The sequence below is a fragment of the Vigna radiata genome, chromosome 9 (genome assembly GCF_000741045.1).
Source record: "Vigna radiata var. radiata cultivar VC1973A chromosome 9, Vradiata_ver6, whole genome shotgun sequence".
Classification (NCBI taxonomy): domain Eukaryota; kingdom Viridiplantae; phylum Streptophyta; class Magnoliopsida; order Fabales; family Fabaceae; genus Vigna; species Vigna radiata.
The window spans coordinates 10,247,087-10,269,741 of record NC_028359.1 but is presented as its reverse complement, the minus strand read 5'-3'; the positions used below and the strand labels follow the sequence as shown (position 1 = coordinate 10,269,741).

Sequence of the window (22,655 nt, the reverse complement as noted above, 5' to 3'; positions counted from 1 at the left end):
CAACCTTTTTTTTATTGTATTTTTCCTGTTTTTCAATATAGTAAAATTCAAATATAACCTTTGTTAAGTGAAACTCTTTAGATGTAGGGAGATATTAGGTTTTATTCACTTCTTTAAGATAAAATAAACATAAATACCTTTTATATAATATAATATAAATAACTTATATTATATTATATAAAAGTTATATCAACATATATTTATGTTTATATAAATATATGTTCTCTCTCTCTTTAAGTTATTGTTAAAAATTATTAAAAAAAAATTACTTTATATACTTATACTTTGGATTTGGGTATTTTTTTCATCTCTTAGATATTTTTTCCAACATAAAGCTTAGTTTTGGAGACCAGAATAATGATTTAGTTGTTTTAAGATTAATTTACTAGTACAAAAAGTGGGTCAATGGTTTCCAATAGTCAATGTAAGGAAGGAAGAAATTTCCAAAACGTAGCTGTGGGGTGTGTGGGTGTGATTGGCCTTACTTTTAGTCCAGGTCATTCATTCAGCAAAGACAAAGACTTTCATCACCATCAAAGTGCATTCCTTTGTCTTTGTTTTAATTTGTATTTATCATCAACTAAATGTAAGGACCAACTTTATTCTAACCATGGCTTCCCCTTTGCTTCCCTTGCTCTTCCTTTCAATGATTCTGTTACCCTTTCAACTCATCAGTGTTGTAGCCCAAACCAAAACCAACTTGGTTATTGGTGATTCTCATACTGCAGGAAAAGACTCAGCCCCATGGTTGGTTTCATCACCTTCTGGTGACTTTTCCTTTGGTTTCCTCCCACTTGAGGACTCTACTGATCATTTCATACTTTGCATTTGGTATGCAAAGATTCAAACCAAGACCATAGTTTGGTTTGCTAATAGGGACAAGCCTGCACCAAAGAACACAAAGGTGGAGCTTACAGCTAATGATGGGTTGGTGCTCACTGCCCCAAATGGTGACCGGTTATGGAATACTGTTACCAGTTCTAGAGTTTCTGGGGGTTCTTTTAATGACACTGGCAACTTAGTGCTTCAGGATGGTGATTCCAACACTGCATGGGAGAGTTTCAAGGATTATAGGAACACCTTGCTGCCCTATCAGACTCTGGAAAGGGGTCAAAAGCTTTCTTCTATGCTTAGGGAGAATGATTTCAACAGGGGCAGGTTTGAGCTATTTTTCCAAAATGATGGTAATCTTGTGATGCACTCTATAAATTTACCATCTGGGTATTCTAATGAAAACTACTATGAAAGTGGAACCGTCGAGTCCAACACTTCTGGTGCTGGGACACAATTGGTGTTTGATAGCTCAGGAGATATGTATATTGTGAGAGCGAACAATGGAAGGTATAATTTGTCAGAAGATGGTGCTGGGGTTTCTACCACTCTATTTTACCTTAGAGCAATTCTTGATTTTGATGGGGTGTTCACACTCTATCGATATCCTAAGGGTTCTTCTGACCGTGGAGGTTGGACCCCAGTGTGGTCTCATCCAGATAATATCTGTAAGAACTATCTTGCTGGTGCGAGTAGTGGTGTTTGTGGATATAATAGCATATGCAGTTTAAGAGATGATAAGAAACCAACTTGTCAGTGTCCAAAATGGTACGTGTTGACTGACCCTAAGGATCCCTACGGTAACTGCAAACCAGATTTTGTACAAGAATGTTTTGAAGATGATCTTAGTAACAGAAAGAATCAATATGATTTTGAGGTGTTGACAGATACTGATTGGCCTCTTTCAGATTATGAGCTTCAAAGACCCTTTAATGAAGACCAATGCAAACAATCTTGTATGGAAGATTGTATGTGTTCTGTTGCCATTTTCAGGCTAGGTGACAGCTGCTGGAAGAAGAAGCTGCCACTTTCAAATGGTAGAGTTGATCCCACGCTTAATGGTGGAAAGGCCTTCATGAAAGTGAGGAAGGACAATTCCTCCTTGATTAGTCCTCCAACAATCATTGTGAAGAACAATAGGAATACTTTGATTTTGATTTTGTCAGTGCTTTTGGGCAGTTCTGCTTTCCTCAATCTAATATTGGTCTTTGCAATCTGCTTGAGCACTTCCTACGTTTTCCAGTATAAGAAGAGGCTTAGAAGAGCTGGAAAAACTGACACTACTGTGGAGACCAACTTGCGTTGCTTCACTTATGAGGAACTTGAAGAAGCCACTGATGGCTTTGACAAAGTTCTAGGGAAGGGAGCTTTTGGCGTTGTGTATGAAGGAGTCGTCAACATAGGTTCTGTTACTCGTGTGGCTGTGAAACGATTGAACACTTTTCTCTTGGAAGAGGTTCAGAAGGAATTCAAGAATGAACTGAATGTCATTGGCCTCACACATCACAAGAACTTGGTTCGTATACTTGGATTTTGTGAGACTGAATCAGAAAGGATACTTGTTTATGAGTACATGAGCAATGGCACTTTAGCAAGTCTTCTTTTTAATGTCGAGAAACCAAGTTGGAAACTGAGGCTACAAATTGCATCTGGGGTTGCTAGAGGACTTCTATATCTGCATGAAGAGTGCATCACACAGATCATCCATTGTGACATAAAGCCTCAGAACATACTCCTTGATGATTACTATGTTGCAAGAATATCAGACTTTGGATTGGCCAAGCTTTTGAACATGAACCAGAGCAGAACCAACACTGCAATAAGGGGAACAAAAGGGTATGTTGCACTTGAATGGTTCAAAAACATGCCAATCACGGCTAAAGTGGATGTCTATAGTTATGGGGTGCTGTTGCTTGAGATAGTTTCATGCAGAAAAAGTGTGGAATTTGAGTTAGAAGATGAATCCAAAGCAATCCTAAGTGAATGGGCTTATGAGTGCTACTCTGAAGGTACTCTTCATGCCTTGGTTGAGGATGATAAAGAGGCATTGGATGACATGAAGACAGTGGAGAAGTTGGTGATGATTGCCCTTTGGTGTGTGCAAGAGGATCCTGGTTTTAGACCAACAATGAGAAATGTGACACAGATGCTTGAAGGTGTTGTTGAAGTGCAAGTGCCACCATGCCCCTCACAAATCAGTGTTCAATATTCCCTAAACTAATCAGTTGGTGCTAATCCTACCCATGTTATCTAGATTCTAGTGTGAACTGGAGGATTTGCAGATATGTATGTTTATCTGTTTGAAGCTTTATGATCTTTCAGCATTAACTACTTTGGAGTTTATGATCGATTCACCCTTTTGTATTAACTAGTTAGTTTGATAAGCCAGTTGTTATGTTTTGAATTGAGGAAGTGTAACTTAAATATGCCATATTAGCAAAAGAAATAAAACAGTGACTATCAAATTATACTCAATATTCCACACTCTGATCTTGCAGTTTACAAGGTTCTCAAATAGCAGTTCTTATCAGAATTCTAAATATTTTTGTAAGAACACATAAAAACTAAACAGCATATACAAAACTTTCTTCCCCCAAAATGCTGAGATTAAGTATCGGTATTATACTCCTCTAAACCTTGGCTCTAATCTTCATTATTGGAAGTATCACTGCAATTTATTCTCCTCTTACAAGCTTTCCCTTTTAAATGGAACAAAGAATTGTTATTGGAGACCATTTACCAATAAGTTGTAAAGACAATACACAACTACAACACCATAAAAACTAGTAACAAAAGGGAACTTACACACTTACCTGAATAATATGCAAGAAAATGGAGAATGCAATCATACTGTGTTGTGGAAATGATTGAACAGAATCACTGCAGGAACATCTACCTAGAGAAATGCAAAATTAATCTGAAATACACCTAAATATGCAGAGAAGAAACATAATCAGTATTTGGTACCCACTACCGAGTCGCTATTGGACCACCCATTTTAATGTCTAGTTTCATGTTCGAGATGTCTATACCTCGAAATGAGGGAGTGTGTTAGAAGTCACACACTGACTAGGAATAAAGACCTATTTATAATATATAAATTGACCAATTTATAATATATAAATGGAGTGTAAACCTCAAAAGTTGGTTTTGTGGGGTTTAGTTAAGTTTCAAGACGCTATTACGTATGTGCTAGCCCTTTCCATTAATGTTTATTTTCACGCTGGAGATATATATAGCTCAGTGTGGGGAGGTGTACCGAAAATCTCACATCTAGATATAAGATCAATTTATATAATATATAAGTGGAGTGCAAATTTCATTTTATAAACCAGTTTTGTGGGCTGACTAATCCTCCTATCTATATAACCTTCAAAATTCAACCTAACACAAAAAGCTAAATAATCAATTTCATTTCTAAGGTAATATTCTCTTTTAATAAATTAAAAAATATTATTAGAAATAAATTATATGTTAACACGGTAATTATATGTTTATTAAAAGTATTAAAGTTATTATTAGAAATAGTTCCAAAAAAGTTTTAGAAGTACTCATCTAAGTACAAGACATTATTAAAAATTATTTACATCACTATAAGGACCCACCTTACTTTATACTCCAAAAAATATAAATAAGATTATCCAGAAAGTTATGTCAACCTAACTTTGATAGACTAGCATTAGAATTATTATATTATCTATTGTTATATTATCTATGATATTGATATTTTTACATTTAAAAAATAAGCACAATTTTTTCAATCGGCAAAGAAAATATTATATAAACTGGTACTTGTATAAAAAAGTTACATACAAACAATAAACAAACACAAGAAAATATAGAATTATTATTTTCTTTTACAATATTTTCAAAATAATTCACAGATTTCTTCAATACCCCTTTTATTTTTCCACATCTAAGTGGGCCATTTTAATAAAGGAAAGCTTCGTGGAAGGGTTAATATTGACCAGCTTGGTAGGTATAGACTCACAAATTCAACCAATCAAACTTTTTTTTTGCTTTTTTCTCGAAAAATTTGAGAAAAATATATTTTAAAATGGAAAAAAAAATTGAAAATTTTAACGAAGAGATACTCACGTTATTCTCTGATTTGATTTTTGATTAAAAATATATCTAAACTAATATAAAAATTAAATTAAAGCAAGCTAAAACATTAAAAAAAATGTTATGGTTTTACCAAACAAATGATAACGTTCACATCTACTAATTAACACTAACTAGACATTTAAGTGGATAATTTTTTTAACATAAACTAATTCATACTATGCATACATAAAATTGTGTTTTCTAACTAAAAAATGATTAACTCTATACAAGTTAAGTTAATTAAGAGAATGTTTAAACCAACTTCTAATAAGATTTTTTCACATAGTTTTTTGAATTTGTATTGTTAACTAGTAGACAAACTAATTTTTATTTATAGTTTTTGTTTTCTTTCTAAAACTTTTTTTTTATAAAAAAGCTTGTTTAAATGGGTTCTAAATCCATGTTTGAAAATACTTTTCTCTACAAATTAAAATTAGTTAATTTATAAAATAAACTATAGAAACTATTTCTTATTAGCTTCTCTCCATCACTTCTTTTTTTCAACTCCTAAGATTTTTTTTTTTTTTTTTAATTTTCCTCTAAATGTTTATGAAGATGCCCTAAATGACTTGTGGATGGAACCCAAATGCCTAATTCTGTTTTATAATAAAATAAAATATTAAAACTTTAAAATTCATGGCTGCATAGACTTGTGTACTTTTGGGTCTTTGCCATTGTGCTAACCAAACAAATGAAATAGACTTTTTCACTTTCAAAGACGTGTCCAATCCATTGATAATAAATGAGAAAATCACAATCATGACATGTTATATTTAATATTTTTTATTATATGACATTATTTTAAGAAGTTTTTGTAATATTTTTTTCAATGCTCTTCATAAAATTTTATATTTTTTAATAATATTATCTTTTAAATTTATTGAATGAAGAATTACTTTTAAGACACAGAATTTTATATTTTTTAATTAGATGATGTGGTTTTTATCGTATTCAGATATTCTTTTTATTATTTTTACGTGTTAAGAATTTAAGAAAATATAAGATTTGATGATTAATATAAATTATTTTAGTAAACTAATGTCTTAAACTTACGAAGATGAACTCTAATTGGTTTATTTATTTGAAGAGCATGACTAATGTGAAACGAAGTAAATGGTAGACAAAGTGGAACACTTGTAGAATTCAATGGATAGAAAAAGTGAAAGCAATAATAGTTTGTTCTATATTAGTTCATTCGTGTTGGATACGTTCTAGATTTGGTTCATATATTGCATGATTTACATAAACAAAATCTCAATGAACATATAGCAGATTCTAGCTAGTCATGGTTTCATCTCTATTTGCCTTTCTTCTTTGCTCAATGGTGCTGCTAAACATTTTTGTTGTAGCCCAAACCAGAAGCAGTAAAATCATTGATCAGTCTCTTCTGAAAGAAACCATCAAAGCCTCATGGGTAGTTTCATCTTCTGGTGAGATAAACCAAACCAGAAGAAACATAACTGTTGGTGATTCACTTTTTGCAGAAACAACTAGCAGCAACTCCTCAACGTGGGTGGTTTCACCTCTTGGCCACTTTGCCTTTGGGTTTCTTCCAGTTGAGGACACTGACCATTTCTTACTTTCCATTTGGTATGCTAAGATTCCTGGCAAGACTGTAGTTTGGTATGCCAATGGAGACACTCCTGCTCCAAAGGGGTCAAAGGTTGAACTCACTGGTGATGATGGATTAGTCCTCACTGCCCCAAATGGTGATCTGTTATGGAAAACTAAGACCCTTAGTGGTAAAGTTCATCACGGGTTTTTAAAGGACAACGGAAACTTTGTTCTTGTGAATGAAAATCATCAAGGTGTGTGGGAGACGTTTAAGCATCCAAGGGACACGTTGTTGCCCACACAAACTCTAGAAAAAGGTGAGAAGCTTTCATCAAGATTTGTAGAGTTAAATTACTCAGAAGGAAGGTTTGAGATGATGCTTCAAATGGATGGTATTCTTTCCATTCATGCTTTAAACCCGCCATCTGGGTATGCCAATGAAAACTACTACGAAAGTAGGACTGAAGAGTCCAACACCTCAAGTCCTGGAATTCGTTTGGTGTTTGAACCATCAGGGTACGTGTATGTTTTGAGGAAGAACAGTGAGAAATACAACTTGTCAACATGGAGTGGAGCCTCTACTACTGATGAATCTTACTTCAGAGCAACTCTTAATTTTGATGGTGTGTTTACACTCTATCAACATTCAAAGAGTTCGTTTGGGAGTGATGGATGGAGTGCTGTTTGGTCTCAGCCAGATAACATCTGTCTCAGCAGGCTTGCCACTGAAGGTAGTGGTGTTTGCGGGTTCAATAGTGTGTGTACGTTGGGAAGTAATCAAAGGCCAAGTTGTCAATGCCCAAAATGGTACTCTTTGGTTGACCCTAATGACCCCTATGGTAGCTGCAAGCCAGATTTCATACAAGGATGTGCAGAAGATGAACTCATTGGAAAAGCAGATGCAGCTGGATATGATTTTGAGGTGTTGGTAAATACAGATTGGCCTCTTTCAGATTATGTGCTTCTTAAACCCTTTACTGAAGAACAATGTGAACAGTCATGTTTGGAAGATTGTATGTGTGCAGTTGCCATCTACAAATCAGGTAGTGATTGCTTCAAGAAGAAGTTGCCTCTTTCAAATGGTAGAGTTGATGTTGGACTTAATGGTGCAAAGACTTTCATCAAAGTGAGGAAAGATAATTCCTCTTTGATTGTTCCACAAGTGAAAGTGAATGAGAATAGTAAGAGCTCTTTGAGTTTGGTTGCTTGGGTACTTTTTGGAAGCTCTTCATTTCTCAATGTCATATTTATTGGAGCCTTATGCATGTGCTTTTTCTACATCTTTCAGTACAAGAAGAAGCTTAGAGGAATCGGCAAAAGTGCCAATGCCCTTGAAACTAACTTGCGTTGCTTCTGTTATGAGGAGCTTGAAAGAGCTACAAATGGTTTCCAGAAAGAGTTAGGAAGAGGGTCTTTTGGTGTTGTCTATGAAGGAGTCATAAACATAGGCTCAGCAATTCCAATAGCAGTGAAAAAGCTGAACACTTTGCTTTTCCAACAGGTTGAGATGGAGTTCAAGAACGAGTTACATGTCATTGGTCTCACTCATCACAAGAACTTGGTGCGGTTGATAGGCTATTGTGAGGCAGAAAAAGAAAGATTGTTGGTTTATGAGTACATGAGCAATGGCACTTTGGCAAGTCTTATTTTCAGTGAGGTGAAACCTGAGTGGAAACTAAGGTTAGAGATTGCATCTGGGGTTGCTAGAGGACTTGCATATTTGCATGAAGAGTGCATCACTCAGATTATCCACTGTGACATAAAGCCACAAAACATACTCATTGATGAGTACTATAAGGCCAGAATTTCTGACTTTGGATTGGCCAAGCTCTTGAAGATGAACCAAAGCAGAACCAACACTGCCATAAGGGGAACAAAGGGGTATGTGGCAGTAGAATGGTTTAAAAACATGCCTATCACAGCTAAAGTGGATGTCTATAGTTATGGTGTGTTGTTGCTTGAGATCATTTGCTGCAGAAGAAATGTAGAAATGGATCTAGAAGAGGAAGAGAAGGTTATACTAATTGATTGGGCTTGTGATTGCTATTCAAGAGGTACTTTTGATCACTTGGTTAAAGATGACAAGGAGGCATTGGATGACAAAAAGAACATGATGAAGTTGGTGATGATTTCCATTTGGTGCATTCAAGAGGATCCAATTCTTAGACCAACCATGAGAAAAGTGACACAGATGCTTGAAGGTATTGTAGAAGTCGAACCTCCACCATTCCCCTCACAATTTAGTAGAGATTCTCAAAATCTGTGACTTCTTCATGTAACCTCAAGAAACACTAGAATAAAACATCTTTGATTCACGAGTAATGATATCATATCATACTTTTACGTTCATTTCACACATATCAAAGAGATAAAATAGTTTTAAAATTATTTAAATTATAGCTCCCAAATTCCTTTTTCATACGTTTTCCACACGAATTTTTCCTCTTCTCTCGGTTTCTTTCTCTGATATCATGAGTGTTTCTTGAAGGTTAGTTTGTTAGTTTAAATGGGTCGGGGTGGGTCTTTTGTTGTGATTGGTGTTTTTATCTAAGAGGATTGGATTTTTTGTGGGTACTCTGTATCTTCATTTTATTATTGGAATTATTGAAATTGATCTATATCTTCATTGTATTGTTGGAATCAGTGAAATTGAAACCAATATTGTTTTTTATATCTCAATCATGAAAATGTTTGAATGTCTCCAGTGAATTTATTTGTTTATGTAATTTTTGTTTAATTTAAATTATGATATTTAGTTTATTAAATTTGATCATTGAAATTAAAGAATTTTAAGAAGTGAACAATATAAAATGGTGATGAAAATTATAACTTGAAATTTAAGAAAGTAAATTTTTAGGCACTAACTAATTATGTTAATAAGCGAGTTTGTCTTTTAGTCCCACTTTGTTTAAAATATTAGAGATTAAATTATAAGAAATTTATATAATATAGTTAACATGAACTATTTATATGATTTTGAAGGGTTGATGTAATTTTAAGTTTTATTTATAATTTTTATACTCAAGAGAAATTTATTTATTTTATTAGAATTCATGTTTCATTATAATTCAAGTGCGTGTTTTATACAATGAATTAAACAAATCTTATAAATTTCACGTTAATTTCCAATAACTAATATTTAATACTAAATAATAGTTAATTCAATTCACATTATATAAATTATTATTTTCTATATATAATTAAAAAGATTAAAGTAATAAAAAAAACTTAAAATTACGTTGATCCATAGGATATTATTCCCTTTAGGATGGTAAAAATACTTATATTTATAGATATTTGAAAGTAAAATCTGTTACAAGTAACAAGTAGATATATTATTCCCTTTAGGATGATAAAAATACTTAATACTTATATTTATAGATATTTTAGAGTAAAATATATTACAAATAACAAGTGGATATTTCAAAGAGTTATTCACTCTAAAGGATAATAAATAATTTAATATCAACTAATAAACGGGTGCACTTATTATACTATTCCACTTAAGTTTTTATGATTCATAAAAATTAAAATTAAAATTTAATTTATATTTTATTGGATTAAATTTAATTAAAATTAAAACTTAATTTATATTTAATTTAATTTTCATTATATTTTATATTTTTTATAATTTTATTTAAATTTAAATTTTAAAATATATAATATTTTTTAAAATATTCGCATGTATTGAAAAAATTGTAATTTTTTGGTACGGGTCAATTTTTAAGCCAACCCACTTAAAACCCAGTTTATCCGGATTAAACTCATGGCGAACCAAGTTGCCTTACCAACCCACCTAATTTAGTTTGATTATTTATTACTTTGTGTTTCAATATTATTAGTTAACATTTTTTTTATTGTATTTTAGATAGCGATAAAGAAAAAGGTGTTTCAAGAGAGTAAAATATTACATATTTATTCATTCAAGACTTTAATCTTATAAATGGATAAAAGATACAAAATTATCAATATTAGAAACTTATTTGTTCGCTTTTTGTGCTTTCTTTTTTATTACATTTATATTGTATGGTATTTTTTTTATTTTAAATTGTCTTTGGAGTTTAACATTGTAAGACCTTAAAAAAAATCAAGTATCAGATACGTAGAGCGATTTAAATAATGATACTCCATTTTTTTTATTTCAAAAAATATTAACAGTATAAATGAGATTTACTAATAAGGAGTCATTATGTAAGAAACTTTATCTCTCTAAAACTTCCTTCTCTAAAATTTCCTATGCCTTCTCTCTGGAAATTATAGCTCCTTACTCATTATTGGAAAATCAAAAACCGCCTGAGGGTTCTTTGAGACGAGATCTTCATTTTTAGTCGATTGATTTCAGTTATAGAGTAAGTTGATATCTATACTATTTTTCCTTAAATTTTGGGTGTCTTTGCATGTAGGGTTTTCTTTATTCTTTTGGGGTTTGAGTCTTCCCTAAGACTCTATATTGATCAATGGTAGTGAGGGTATACTCTAATTAAACTGTCATGAATTGTAGGAGCAAATAAAGATCTTGGAGCCGTAGGAGAAATTTTAGAGTTCTTAGAATCGTCTGAGCCTTAACCATGTAAGGGGAGCTAGTTTATTTAGTTTGGATTTGGTATACATATAATATTTGATATTTGTATGATGATGTGATGATTGATTTGTAAACTTTGATTAAATCTAGAAATTAGTATGTTGGATGTTTCAAAAAGTTGTTGTATTGAATTGAAAACTGATGCATGTTGATGTGTCTGGTTTGCTGCTGTTAAGATTTTTTTATTGAATGAATTTATGAATGTAGATTTAGTGAGTTTGAGCTAATGTGTTTTTACAGAACTTGGATATGGGATAAATTAGAAGAAGAGTGAGTTTTGGGCATAAAAGTGGGGGATTTAACATGTAAGATTTTAAGATCATGGTTATGGGGAACGTTTAAGTTTTGGGATCATGGTTATGGGGAACGTTTATTGCTTTATCTCGTAATTTCGAGTAGGTAACATGTTATTTTTTGGAAGCATCTTCTTCAACAATTCCAACAATTCTATGAAACTTTTGTTGGTTCATTCATTCCTTACTTTTAAACTGAACAATTTCGAAGTTGTCGATAGTCGAATAAAGTTAGATCATCTCGGATACGACTCTTCCTCTAAATCGAACTTAAGAGAATCATATAAATGAGCTCTTCCAAAATTTTCTTCACCGACATCATGTACCATGTCTTCTAAATGATCATTCATTCATTCGTCCACATAATTTATTCCAAAATGTATAATTCCTTATTATACCAAAGATGAATAAATGATCACGCATGTTGCCCAAGTCTTGACGTGTTTAGTTACCAAAGATGAATAAAAGATGAATACAAGGACAAAAATATGTCATCTGCATAGAGATTGTTTGTTCTTGACCATATTGCAAGAACTTAGAAATCACATTTTCACACTTTTCACTAATGTGATACTTATTCATTCAACTTTGATTTGTATTATGTTCGTAACAAACTCCATCAATATTAATTTTTTAATTCTCACAACGTTAGGCCCTACCCTTTCGAAAAAAATATTTTTCATAATTTGCTACCATGTATGCGAAGAAGTCTAACATCATAAATTTGATAAGATTTCAACAACATTTCACATTGGTTTTTGAAATACACGAAATAAAAGTGATCACTCATGACCATAATCAGGTATCCATCAACAACACATAAACTTCAATGTATATGTTATAGCAAATTATAAAAAATAATTTTTTTCAAATTGTCCGATCGGACAATTCAATATTTAATACATACAATTAAAAGTTTAATCATATGTACTAAATCTCAAATGGTAACTAATGTTCACTTAGTGTTTAACTATCATTATAATAAATCTTAATACAATTAAAATTATTTGAGCATATAATATCTAATAACAAATCTAAATTTCATACTACAAATATTTTAAAATTTAACAAAAATAAAATGCCAAAAACACACTAAAAAAATTGTCTAAGATAAAAACAATAATGATAAAGACAAAATGTAACGAATGTCATGTATAAGGAACAAGAAACAAAGTGCAATGGGAACTAAAAATACAATTTAATCAAATCAAATTCCTAAAAAATTTGGTTAACTATATGCAAACTGTGATATCCAAAAATTTGACAAAGGGAAACACCAAAATCACATCCAACAGCCAATCAAAAGACAAAGTCCAATATATATTGAAAACTAAAAACTAAAAACTAAAACTTAACTGTGTATATTGGAGGGTGGTTTAGCCGTCGCGATGGAGGAGTAGTTGCCGGTGAGGAAGAGAAGAGAACTCACTACTATTTAAAACGAAAAAGAAAAACATATTCAAAACATCCAAGCAACGTGCATTTGCCTTAAAAATCACCTTTAAACGAAACAATTTAAGAAGAGAGAGCGTGAAGAAATAATAAAAGAGAAATGATCTCACACTATTTTTTTTAATTCATAAAATAACATATAATGTCATATGTTGTGGAGTGTGAATATCATATCAAATTAGACATTAGACATCATACTAGTAAGGAACCAATGTTAAGAAAAGTCTTTTTAGGAAGAGATTTTTAATGATTTAAAAACAATTAGACATTGGTAACTTACTATTTGATGTCTAATATGTTATGACAAAACATTTTGACTTTCTGACATTAAACTCTTTAAAAGCATTTCCAGTTATTTTTTTTAATGTTTAAAAATGATTAAACGCGAGTCTAAAATTGAAATGATGTCAGTTATATGAGTGGTCTGAATTGAATTGTTCATTATATTTATACAATAGGTCATTTATTATATTAACTTTTTTCTGGACAAATGCTATATGCTACATTTTGCACTAGTGTATCTTTCTTAGTTTCTCTCTTTTAGAAAAATTAAAAATTTAAAATAAATTTTGATTTTTAATATATAACAGATTTTTACTTCTGAGATCGCAATACTTTCTCTTAATTTGGGTAACTAATAAATTAAATATTTTAATTAAGGTTCTTATGTTAAATAGCTTTATTATTCACATGTAAGTTAAATTGAAACGTGTACACATAATATAAATTATTAAAAATAAATAATATGTTTTAAATAACTTCTTTTGCACATTTTAATTTTATTTTAATAGTATACATCATTATATGATATAAGAATATTAATTATTATGATAAAAAAATAAGTAGAGAAATTGAACTAAACTTTTTAAGACATTTTAAAGATTAGTTAAAAAATAAATAAAACTAAACTTAAAATATAAACAAATAATTTAAAAAATTAATTAATTTATAATTTTTTTAATCATCCAATATGTTAAAATAAGGGACTGGGCATTCAAATTAAATATTATATTGATAATCTAAAACTTTTTAAAGTTAAAATTAAAATCTTAATAATACTTAAAAAAAGTGAAAAATGTAATTTGGGCTTTTTAGCCCATTTCCGGGTCCATAATCCTCACAAAGCAGGGTAAAACCCTAGTTCATTCCGTGCGCGCTTTTCAGTGTTGAAGCTCTGAGCAGAGGCATCGGTCGTTCCTTCGTTCGCTCGCTCGCTCGCTCTCAGGAAGAGACAGCACAATGAAGGTTTAATATCCAAGCCCTAATAATTGTCCAACTTTGTTGGCTTCGATTTCTCGTTTCTGTGTTTCTCAATTTCCGCATTTGCTTTCTATCCTTTTTGCAGTTCAACATTGCCAATCCTACCACTGGCTGCCAGAAGAAACTCGAGATCGATGACGATCAGAAGCTGTAATTTCTCCTCCTTGTTGTTTTTATTTTGGTTTTTAAATGTTTGGTGTTGCGTTTGTGTCTTTTTTCTCCGTGTTAAAGGCTTTTAGATGGTAGTTTGAGTTAGAAAGCTGTTAAGTTCACTTACACGTTTGGTAGGGGTGTTTTCTGCAGTTAGTTACCTGGGGTAGCTTTCTATCCATCAATACTATATTTAAGTTCTTCTATGTTGAATGTATATTTTGAACCATTAGTAAAGTGTCAAGGTGGAAGTGGGTTTAGTCGGACATCCATGACATGGGTTTCTTTTCAGATGATAAATTTGCTTCATTTACAAAGGAAAAGGAAAGGTATACTTACATGTGGTTACCGTGCTTTGAGTGCGGTTTGGCAGTTAGAATTAGAGTATGACCTTGATTAGGTGAGCTTTAATTTTTGCATTAAAGGTCAGTATATGTTGTATTGATCAAACACTTTTTCTAATTGGAGAACACTACTGAAAGCACCCAAAACACTGCATCCTAGTTTTCTCTCCGTCTGAAAAGGAAAAGCATCGAAGATCTGGAAAACGAAGTGATGATGCATGCATTCATGTCCTTAGACCTCACCATTGTTTTTAAATTGGTGGCTGTAATGAACTTACACACTTTAACGGCAACTGAGAAATAATGGGAATTGTGTTAGCATAAGTGCAGTAGCAATACAATCAATATACCAACTAAAACTGGAAAATGCTGACAAAATTTTTGAAGAAGTCTAACAGAGCGTAAAATAGTTTTCAGAGAGAATAGGAGCTGGGAGTGGGAAGACGCTGTTTACATTCACACTATATTCTGGCCATCCGCATTTCCTTTTGTTTCCTCGTTTTCTCTCACCTTTAATGACTTCCTTTTGATACGGTTACTCCCCCTTGGCACATGAGTTGAATTCTTTACCTCATTTTCCTTATCATTAGGATGTAATGACATCTTTTCATCTTGTTGAGTCACTAATTCTCAATTTCTTATGACAGTGGACTGTGGCAGACTGCCATAGGCATTTTATAAATAGGCCTGTTATTGATGTTGCCAAAGGCTGTGATGACGTGTTTCTCGCAAAATTTAGGCCTTCTGCTGTATACACCACCTGACATTGATAACACTGGACATTGTTACTCTGACGATTGTAAATACCCTAGTAGCTTCCTGTGGCATGCATGCTGCTTGCATTGTTGCTTTTTATTTTATCCTTTTGCAATATTACCTTTTGAACAGAACCATAGTCCAACAACCATATTTTTTTTTTCCGATTTTTAAGTACTGGTTAATTTATTCTGTAAGACAACCTAGGCGCTTATGTTTGCTGTGCTAAATATTGGGCCTTCTGACTTGTTTTCGTGTTATAAATTAATTTGAAAATTGCAGGAGAGCATTTTGGGACAAGAGAATTTCACAGGAGGTCAGTGGAGATGCTCTGGGTGAGGTATGTTCTGTAGATTGAAGCCTTGATATACTTGTTTCAATATCTATTTAGGAGCATCAATAATTAATTGGTCTGTTTTACTTTACAATTCTGCTACTGGTAGGAATTTAAAGGATATGTGTTCAAAATCACTGGTGGTTGTGACAAACAAGGATTCCCAATGAAGCAGGGAGTGCTGACACCTGGTCGAGTTCGTCTGTTGCTCCACAGAGGTAGAACAGTAATGAAGCTGTAGTTTTATAGCCGTTGATTTACTAAATTATAATGTGGAATTGTGCAATCCTTTTGTTCTGCATTATCAGTGACCATTGAATTTTCTATTTGTCATTCATGGCATGTGCACTGCCTTTGTTCAAGAACTTGTTATATGATTATTTTAAGCTTTAAATGATGTAATAAATGAAACTATTTCTGGAAGATTTATTTCTCTTTGTGCTTTATGAAGATTATCCAGAGGGATAATAATTCTCTTTGCATCGATTGTGTAAACAGGAACTCCTTGCTTCCGTGGGTATGGAAGGCGCAATGGAGAGCGTAGGAGGAAGTCTGTTCGTGGGTGCATTGTCAGCCCAGATCTTTCTGTTCTGAACTTGGTAATTGTGAAAAAGGGAGAAAGTGATTTACCAGGTCTGACTGATGTTGAAAAGCCAAGAATGAGAGGTCCAAAGAGAGCATCCAAGATTCGTAAGCTGTTCAACCTGTCTAAAGAAGATGATGTGAGGAAGTATGTCAACACATACCGTCGAACCTTCACAACAAAAGCTGGTAATTTTCCTCGTGCCTTTAAATTTGTTTATTTTTTATTTTTCGGTTTTTTTTCATTTGAAATAGCCAAACTGCCATTGGATTTGAGAGAATAAATGGTTTATTATAATGAGAAATGAGAAACATTATACCATTGTATTAAATTTGGGATTTTTGTGAGTCGGAAAGCTTATTTTTCAATGTGCAAGTGGAATCAAATTGTTAATCCTAAGAATCATTATCAATATCAACCGTTGATATTATATATGAATGTATACTTGGACTTTTATATGTTTCACACATTAGCTTAGCATTTTGAAATCAAGTAGCCAACATAGTGAAAAATAAGCTTCAAATCAATGATACAAATCATAACAGCGATAATCACAAAAGAAAATAGTCTGTCTCTACAAAAATTCAACATGCAGTAGTTGTTTACTGACTTAACAATGCAGCAGCATATCCTCCATAAAAGTAGTGGCTGTTTTGCTGTTTAAATAGTGTAGCTTTATGGAGGATTTCTCACGGTACACTATTCTACGGTGTTGTGTTGTAATAATGATCAGAATTATCATACGTGTGTTGGGTTTTCTCAGGTGGGGCTATGGGGACTGCTTTTCTTGTAGTAACCATGGTGGTAATAGCTGAGTGTGAAGATTTAAAATTAGACCAGTGACGAAAACCAACCCAAAATGGAAATCCTTGAAACCCAACCCCGGCCCAAATTTAGGAGACCACAAATACCTGACCCAATGTATGCCCTGAAATTAAAAAGTATAATTGACCAGACCGGCAAAACAACTAATTTTTCAGATTACAACCTGCAACAGCAACCTGTTCAATGACAACCCCCTTGCAAACACAACAATGGTTGTTACCAGTGACAATGAAATGTTATGTGCTTTTGTATCCAAGCATGGTGGTTCCCTCTCCAACATCCAATTAAAATTAAATGGGTCATATAATGAATTTTAATCTCAATAATGGAATTTTGGTTTCAGGGAAAAAGGTGAGCAAAGCCCCAAAGATTCAACGACTTGTCACTCCATTGACCCTGCAAAGGAAGAGGGCAAGGATTGCTGATAAGAAGAAGAGAATTGCAAAGGCAAAATCAGAGGCAGCTGAGTATCAGAAACTTCTTGCCTCCAGATTGAAGGAGCAGAGGGAACGCCGCAGTGAGAGTTTGGCAAAGAGGAGGTCCAAGCTTTCCAGTGTTTCTAAGCAGCCTGCCGCTGCATAGGCCAGTTGCTCTCACAGATATGGTGAAGCTTAATCTCATCATAGTTTTGGTAGGGTCACTCCATGATGGCTGCTTTATGCTAAACGTTTATGGTTTTTCTATTTAAACACACTAGAGTATATTCAATGTTTCTTGCTGTTGTATTTGAGACGACCTAATTGAAGAATTTTGCCTGCTTGAATTTTGTATCCTTTCGAGTATGTACTATGTAGCATGTCAGTATTTGTGAACTTGAATATATTTTACTCTTCATTTTATTTGTCTATTCAGTGATTATTATGAACGCAGCCATTTGTTTCAGTTATTTTATTGGGAAAACTGTATGCTAGTATTACCAAGACTTTATGTTTGATTCATCACGACATATTGTATTTCTAAAGGGAAAAGTCAGACAAATGTTAACAAATCAAATGCATCGCGAGTGAAATGTATTTGTATGGAGAAGGAGAAAGGTGAAGTCCTCGTTAAAGATACAGAAATATGGTTGAATTTATTGGTTGAAGCATAAAGAAGCTGAGAAGATACAGCTACTTGATGTTGTGTATGTGTTATGGCGTAAGGAATAACTCAACAAAAATATTAGTGTCCTTCACCTATTTTCTATATCAATTTTGCAAGTTTTCTATATCAATTTTATATCTTCACTATGGGTTTATTATTCATCTTTCAAATCATTTTGAAATATAAAATAAAGTTCCTCTTTTAGTTTGTACAAGCTTTCTTTAAAATGAAAAATAAAAATAAAATTCCCAAAAACATGTATAAATTATCCTTTTGTGCTTTAAGTCCCATAAATCAAGTAATTTTAAAATCAAGTAAAAGTACAAATTTGACTAATAAAGGATGTACTATCTTATATTTCTATTTCGCAAAATAGAAAGTCTTTAAAATTATTAGCTGAAATAAAAAGAACCCATAATTTAAAATTGATGTGTTTTTTCTATTAAAACCCTAATCCATTTTACACAAAAATAAATTGTCTGGCTCGACGGGATTGTGCTTATAAGAGGAATTTTGGGAAGACACATTGTTTGGTTAGTTCTACGGGTTTTGGATGTATATAAGATTATGTAGTGATAATTATTTTCTCTGCGACAAAAAGGTGTTGGACAAAACACTAATGTGATTATGCAAGATGTGCGTAGATGTCAACGTTCACAATAACAACTTTACTTTTTAAATTAAGGTTTAAGCATTCTTATAAGTGGTAATTTTAAACAAATTAGTTTCAGTCGTTAACTGTTAAAATAATGTATTCAATATTTAACTTTCAGGAAACACAGAACAGGAAGCTGTGATTAAAAATTGGTAATGACCATCAGTTCATAAATTGTAATTAAAAAGGAAATTAGGATTCATTTAAATAAAAAAGAGAATTAGGGATTTCCCATGGCCTTGGGAGCTATGGCGGAAGGATGTTGCAGAGGCAAAATCTAGAGAAGCTGCTGCTAGACAGGTAAGGGAAACTGTGCAGGCTAGGGAACGGTGGAAAATAGCAAAAGATATTGCTAAGAAAGGTAAAGGGGGAGGATTAGGTGAGCAATTATCTCGAACCTTTTCTCGAAAAAAATCAGCGAAATCAGATACCTTAAAGGTTGGTAACCAAGCTAAACGTGGTATGGGAGATACGTTTTTGCCATCGGTACAAAATTCTTCAAGCTATGAGCAACAGTCTGCAGCTTCAGACGTGCAAAAAAAGGAACCTACCAACCTTACTAAAATGTTGAATTCCCTTGAGGATGACCCACATATATAGCAATGAAGGATTCAACCTACAAATTGGAGATAAAAACATCAAAAAGCAGATGCCAAAGGGCAAGAATTTACACATACAAAGCCAAATTTTAAGGTATGCTTATGGTCAAATTGAGAAGGAGAAAGCTCAACAAGAGAAAAACAAGAACTTGACTTTCTCCGGGGTTATTTCGATGGCCACAGAAGGTGAGGTTCGAACAAGGCCTGTGATTGAGGTAGCTTTTAATTACAATGTCGTTATGTCCTGGAACATTATTCTTGCGAATTTCACCACCCCCATTAGTTTAATCCACCAAAACACACTCTTTAAAAATAAACAAAACTAAATGAATGGTTGCAGATCTGTTGGGTAAAAGTTCTAACTGCAGCAACAAAAGAAGAAAAAGGTTTCCAATAAAATATAAAAACATGAAGAAGAGGGAGAGGAGAGAGCAAATGAAAGAAAAAAAAGTTGGAAAATTTAGAGAGAGAGAGGGACCATGCTTGGGGAAGTGAGGAACGACTCTGATGGCGGGGTCTCCCTTGAGGCCATTCTCGTCTGCAAACATTTTTGTGTTGTTGTTGAAGTTTTGGTTTTGAATAAAGTGAGAGTGTTGTGTTGTGTGTGAAGGGTAGACAGATTGAAAAAGGTGATTTGCTTTGGGGCTTTTTGTGTGTTCCCTTGGAAATTGTTACTGCTTATTCTGCTGCTGCTATTACTTTTTTGTTGGTATGGAAGAAGGGAGAGTCGCGACTTGCATTGATGGAGGAGCGACCGCCAGGGCTGAGGTGTTACGGTGGTTGTTGCGGGACCTTGAGGCGACGACGTCTCTACATTTTTAATCAGTTTTTAATCACCTACTAAAACACAACGTTTCAGTCCCAACATTGCCACGTTTCACTTCACAATAAAAAATTTAACACGTCAACCAATTACCTGTGTACAATTTAAACACCGTTAACCATTTTTATCGGCAGAGACTGAATTGATTCAAATTAGCAGTTCTGAGGACTCAATTGGAGAAGTTTAAAAGAAGGGAACCAAAGTAGAAGGACCGAACGAAAATAGGGACGCCTAAATGGTTTAAACCTTTAAATTAACAAATTACATTGACAAATGCATTAATGATGAGTCTTTAATTAACAAGACCTATGATTACCATTAGGATGGAAAACATTCTTCTATTTAGTGTGGAGTTTCTGTAGTAGCAAGTATCTTGATGCCTAAAAATTGAAACCTTGGGATATTTTGACTTAGTATCTCAGACAAAATCATAATATCAAATCATTTCCTAATGTTTGAACCATCACTCCACAAGAATATATAGTGATTACTTGAATTGATTTAGGCAATTAAAATAGAGACATTTAACTCAAATCCTTGAATATGAATTAGTTCGCATGACCAACAAACCTAGAATTTTCAATTAATCATTCGCTTAGCGATATGATGAAATTGAATGATAAAATTAGAAGAATTGAAAAAAAGAAGAAGTTTGAATAAGAAAGATTCTAAAAATTTGATAAACATCTTAAAAAAGATCGAGTTTCATATCCATAAATACCAATGAATAATATAGATTAAAAAAGAATAGATGAATGAATGATTTGTTATATGAACACAATTATGTAAACACCAAAAAACTAAAAATTAGTCAACCTTATATTGGGGAACTTTGGCAACTAGGGATGTTAAAAATAAAATGACTAAACAAACTAAACTAAGGCGATACAATCTTCATAATAAACAAATTAAGATAAATGATGATCATAAATTACAAGCTTAGTAGCTGAATGGTTCATTTATATGTAAGCTTGGTCGAATGATCCATTTACAAGTAAGTTTGGTCAAATGGTTAAACAATATCTAAGCTTGGTCAAATGAGACATTTACATGCAAGCTCGGTCGAATGATCCATTTACAAGCAAGTTTGGCTGGATGACCAAATGACTCATGAGTTCGGTTGAATGGCCAAACAACTCACAAATTCAGTCGAATGGTTAATCTACTTGCAAATTCTATAAGTCGGCAAAGCCCGACCAAAAAATTGATCACGAGTATTCCTCATGCTAAATCAAACTTCCAAAACTAGAGGTGCTTATGTACATACCTGACCTAAATGTGCTAAGTGCCATGACCTAACAAGAGTCCATTACTAAATCTTGACAATTTTATTATATCTTTTAATATCCATTAAATGTCTTTTAATAGCTTGTCTCTAATATATATATTTCTTATTTAAATCACATAAATGACATAGGGCTTAAGACCCTATAAATACACATGTATTTTTCTAGAAAAGACATTGAAACTCCTATTTGCTATTTTACATATAAAGATCTAATTATTTTATTGACTTGAATGTTAAAGAGTATATTTTGGAGGTAGATCTTTCATCACTTTTCAACCTTCATAAGGATTTCTCAATCTAATCACCTTTTGCCACTTGTCCTGAAAGTTACACTCTAAATTATGGTAAAACACATGAATATTAAAAATTATACAAGACCCATTACTTTTGTGGTGCTATAGTCACATGTGGATTTCAATGATTTATGTGGAAGAGAGTGGATCCATGAATCTATGAACCTAAAAGCTTTTTATGTGGAATCGAGATGGTCATATAAAAGTGATCAAAGATGATTAAACCTGATACAGTATGTATATATACATTTGACTTGACTTGAAGAGCTTAACTTTAACCAATCCCTTTACATTCAAAGATACATGGGACTTCAACATAAAAAATGGTAAACCTTATTTTTTATGATGGACTAAAATGAACTATAATTATAAAAAGTGAATAAGCCATCATCCATATTGATGGCAAATCCCCTAGTCATGGTCGAGCATTTTCAAGAAGAGTGGAAGTCATCCTTGAAGATGATATCAACTCTACCTTGTGGATCACTTTTAGAGCCATCATGGAGCATAGTTTGAACAGTAGTGTAGGTTGTTTAGGCCATTGTATTCGGCCAAGTAGTGTAGATTTGTTTAAGGCTTGTATTAAGGCCTAATTAGTATAGGATTTTTCCTTAAGCTAGACATCCAAACCATGTGGAATGGAGATGATTGTGCTTTATGAGTGGCCACATGTCCTCCCCTCATTGGAGAGGACTTGTGGACACTTGTCCACTCCTTAAAAGGCCTCATTTTCGGCCAATAAGTGCAAATGTGGGAGATAATGCTTTTAGGGTTTTTAGGAGACCCTTGCCTATATATATATATATATATATATATATATATATATATATATATATATATATA

The 22,655-nt window shown here is 32.8% G+C and overlaps 2 protein-coding genes across 2 annotated transcripts; both read left to right on the top strand.

Annotated features, from left to right (window-relative positions):
- The first annotated feature begins 468 nt into the window (after window positions 1-468).
- Window positions 469-8,798, top strand: LOC106773297. Its single transcript, XM_014660001.2, has 2 exons — window positions 469-3,049; window positions 6,218-8,798. Exons 1-2 carry the CDS (start codon window positions 611-613, stop codon window positions 8,756-8,758), a joined length of 4,980 nt encoding a protein of 1,659 aa, XP_014515487.1. The 5' UTR covers window positions 469-610; the 3' UTR covers window positions 8,759-8,798.
- A 5,132-nt stretch (window positions 8,799-13,930) lies between these two features.
- Window positions 13,931-17,957, top strand: LOC106774306 (40S ribosomal protein S6-like). The gene is made up of 6 exons (XM_014661254.2): window positions 13,931-14,064; window positions 14,165-14,229; window positions 15,612-15,669; window positions 15,773-15,881; window positions 16,162-16,434; window positions 17,415-17,957. The coding sequence occupies exons 1-6, from the start codon at window positions 14,059-14,061 to the stop codon at window positions 17,651-17,653; spliced, it is 750 nt and encodes a 249-aa protein (XP_014516740.1). The 5' UTR covers window positions 13,931-14,058; the 3' UTR covers window positions 17,654-17,957.
- The last annotated feature ends 4,698 nt before the right edge of the window (window positions 17,958-22,655 follow it).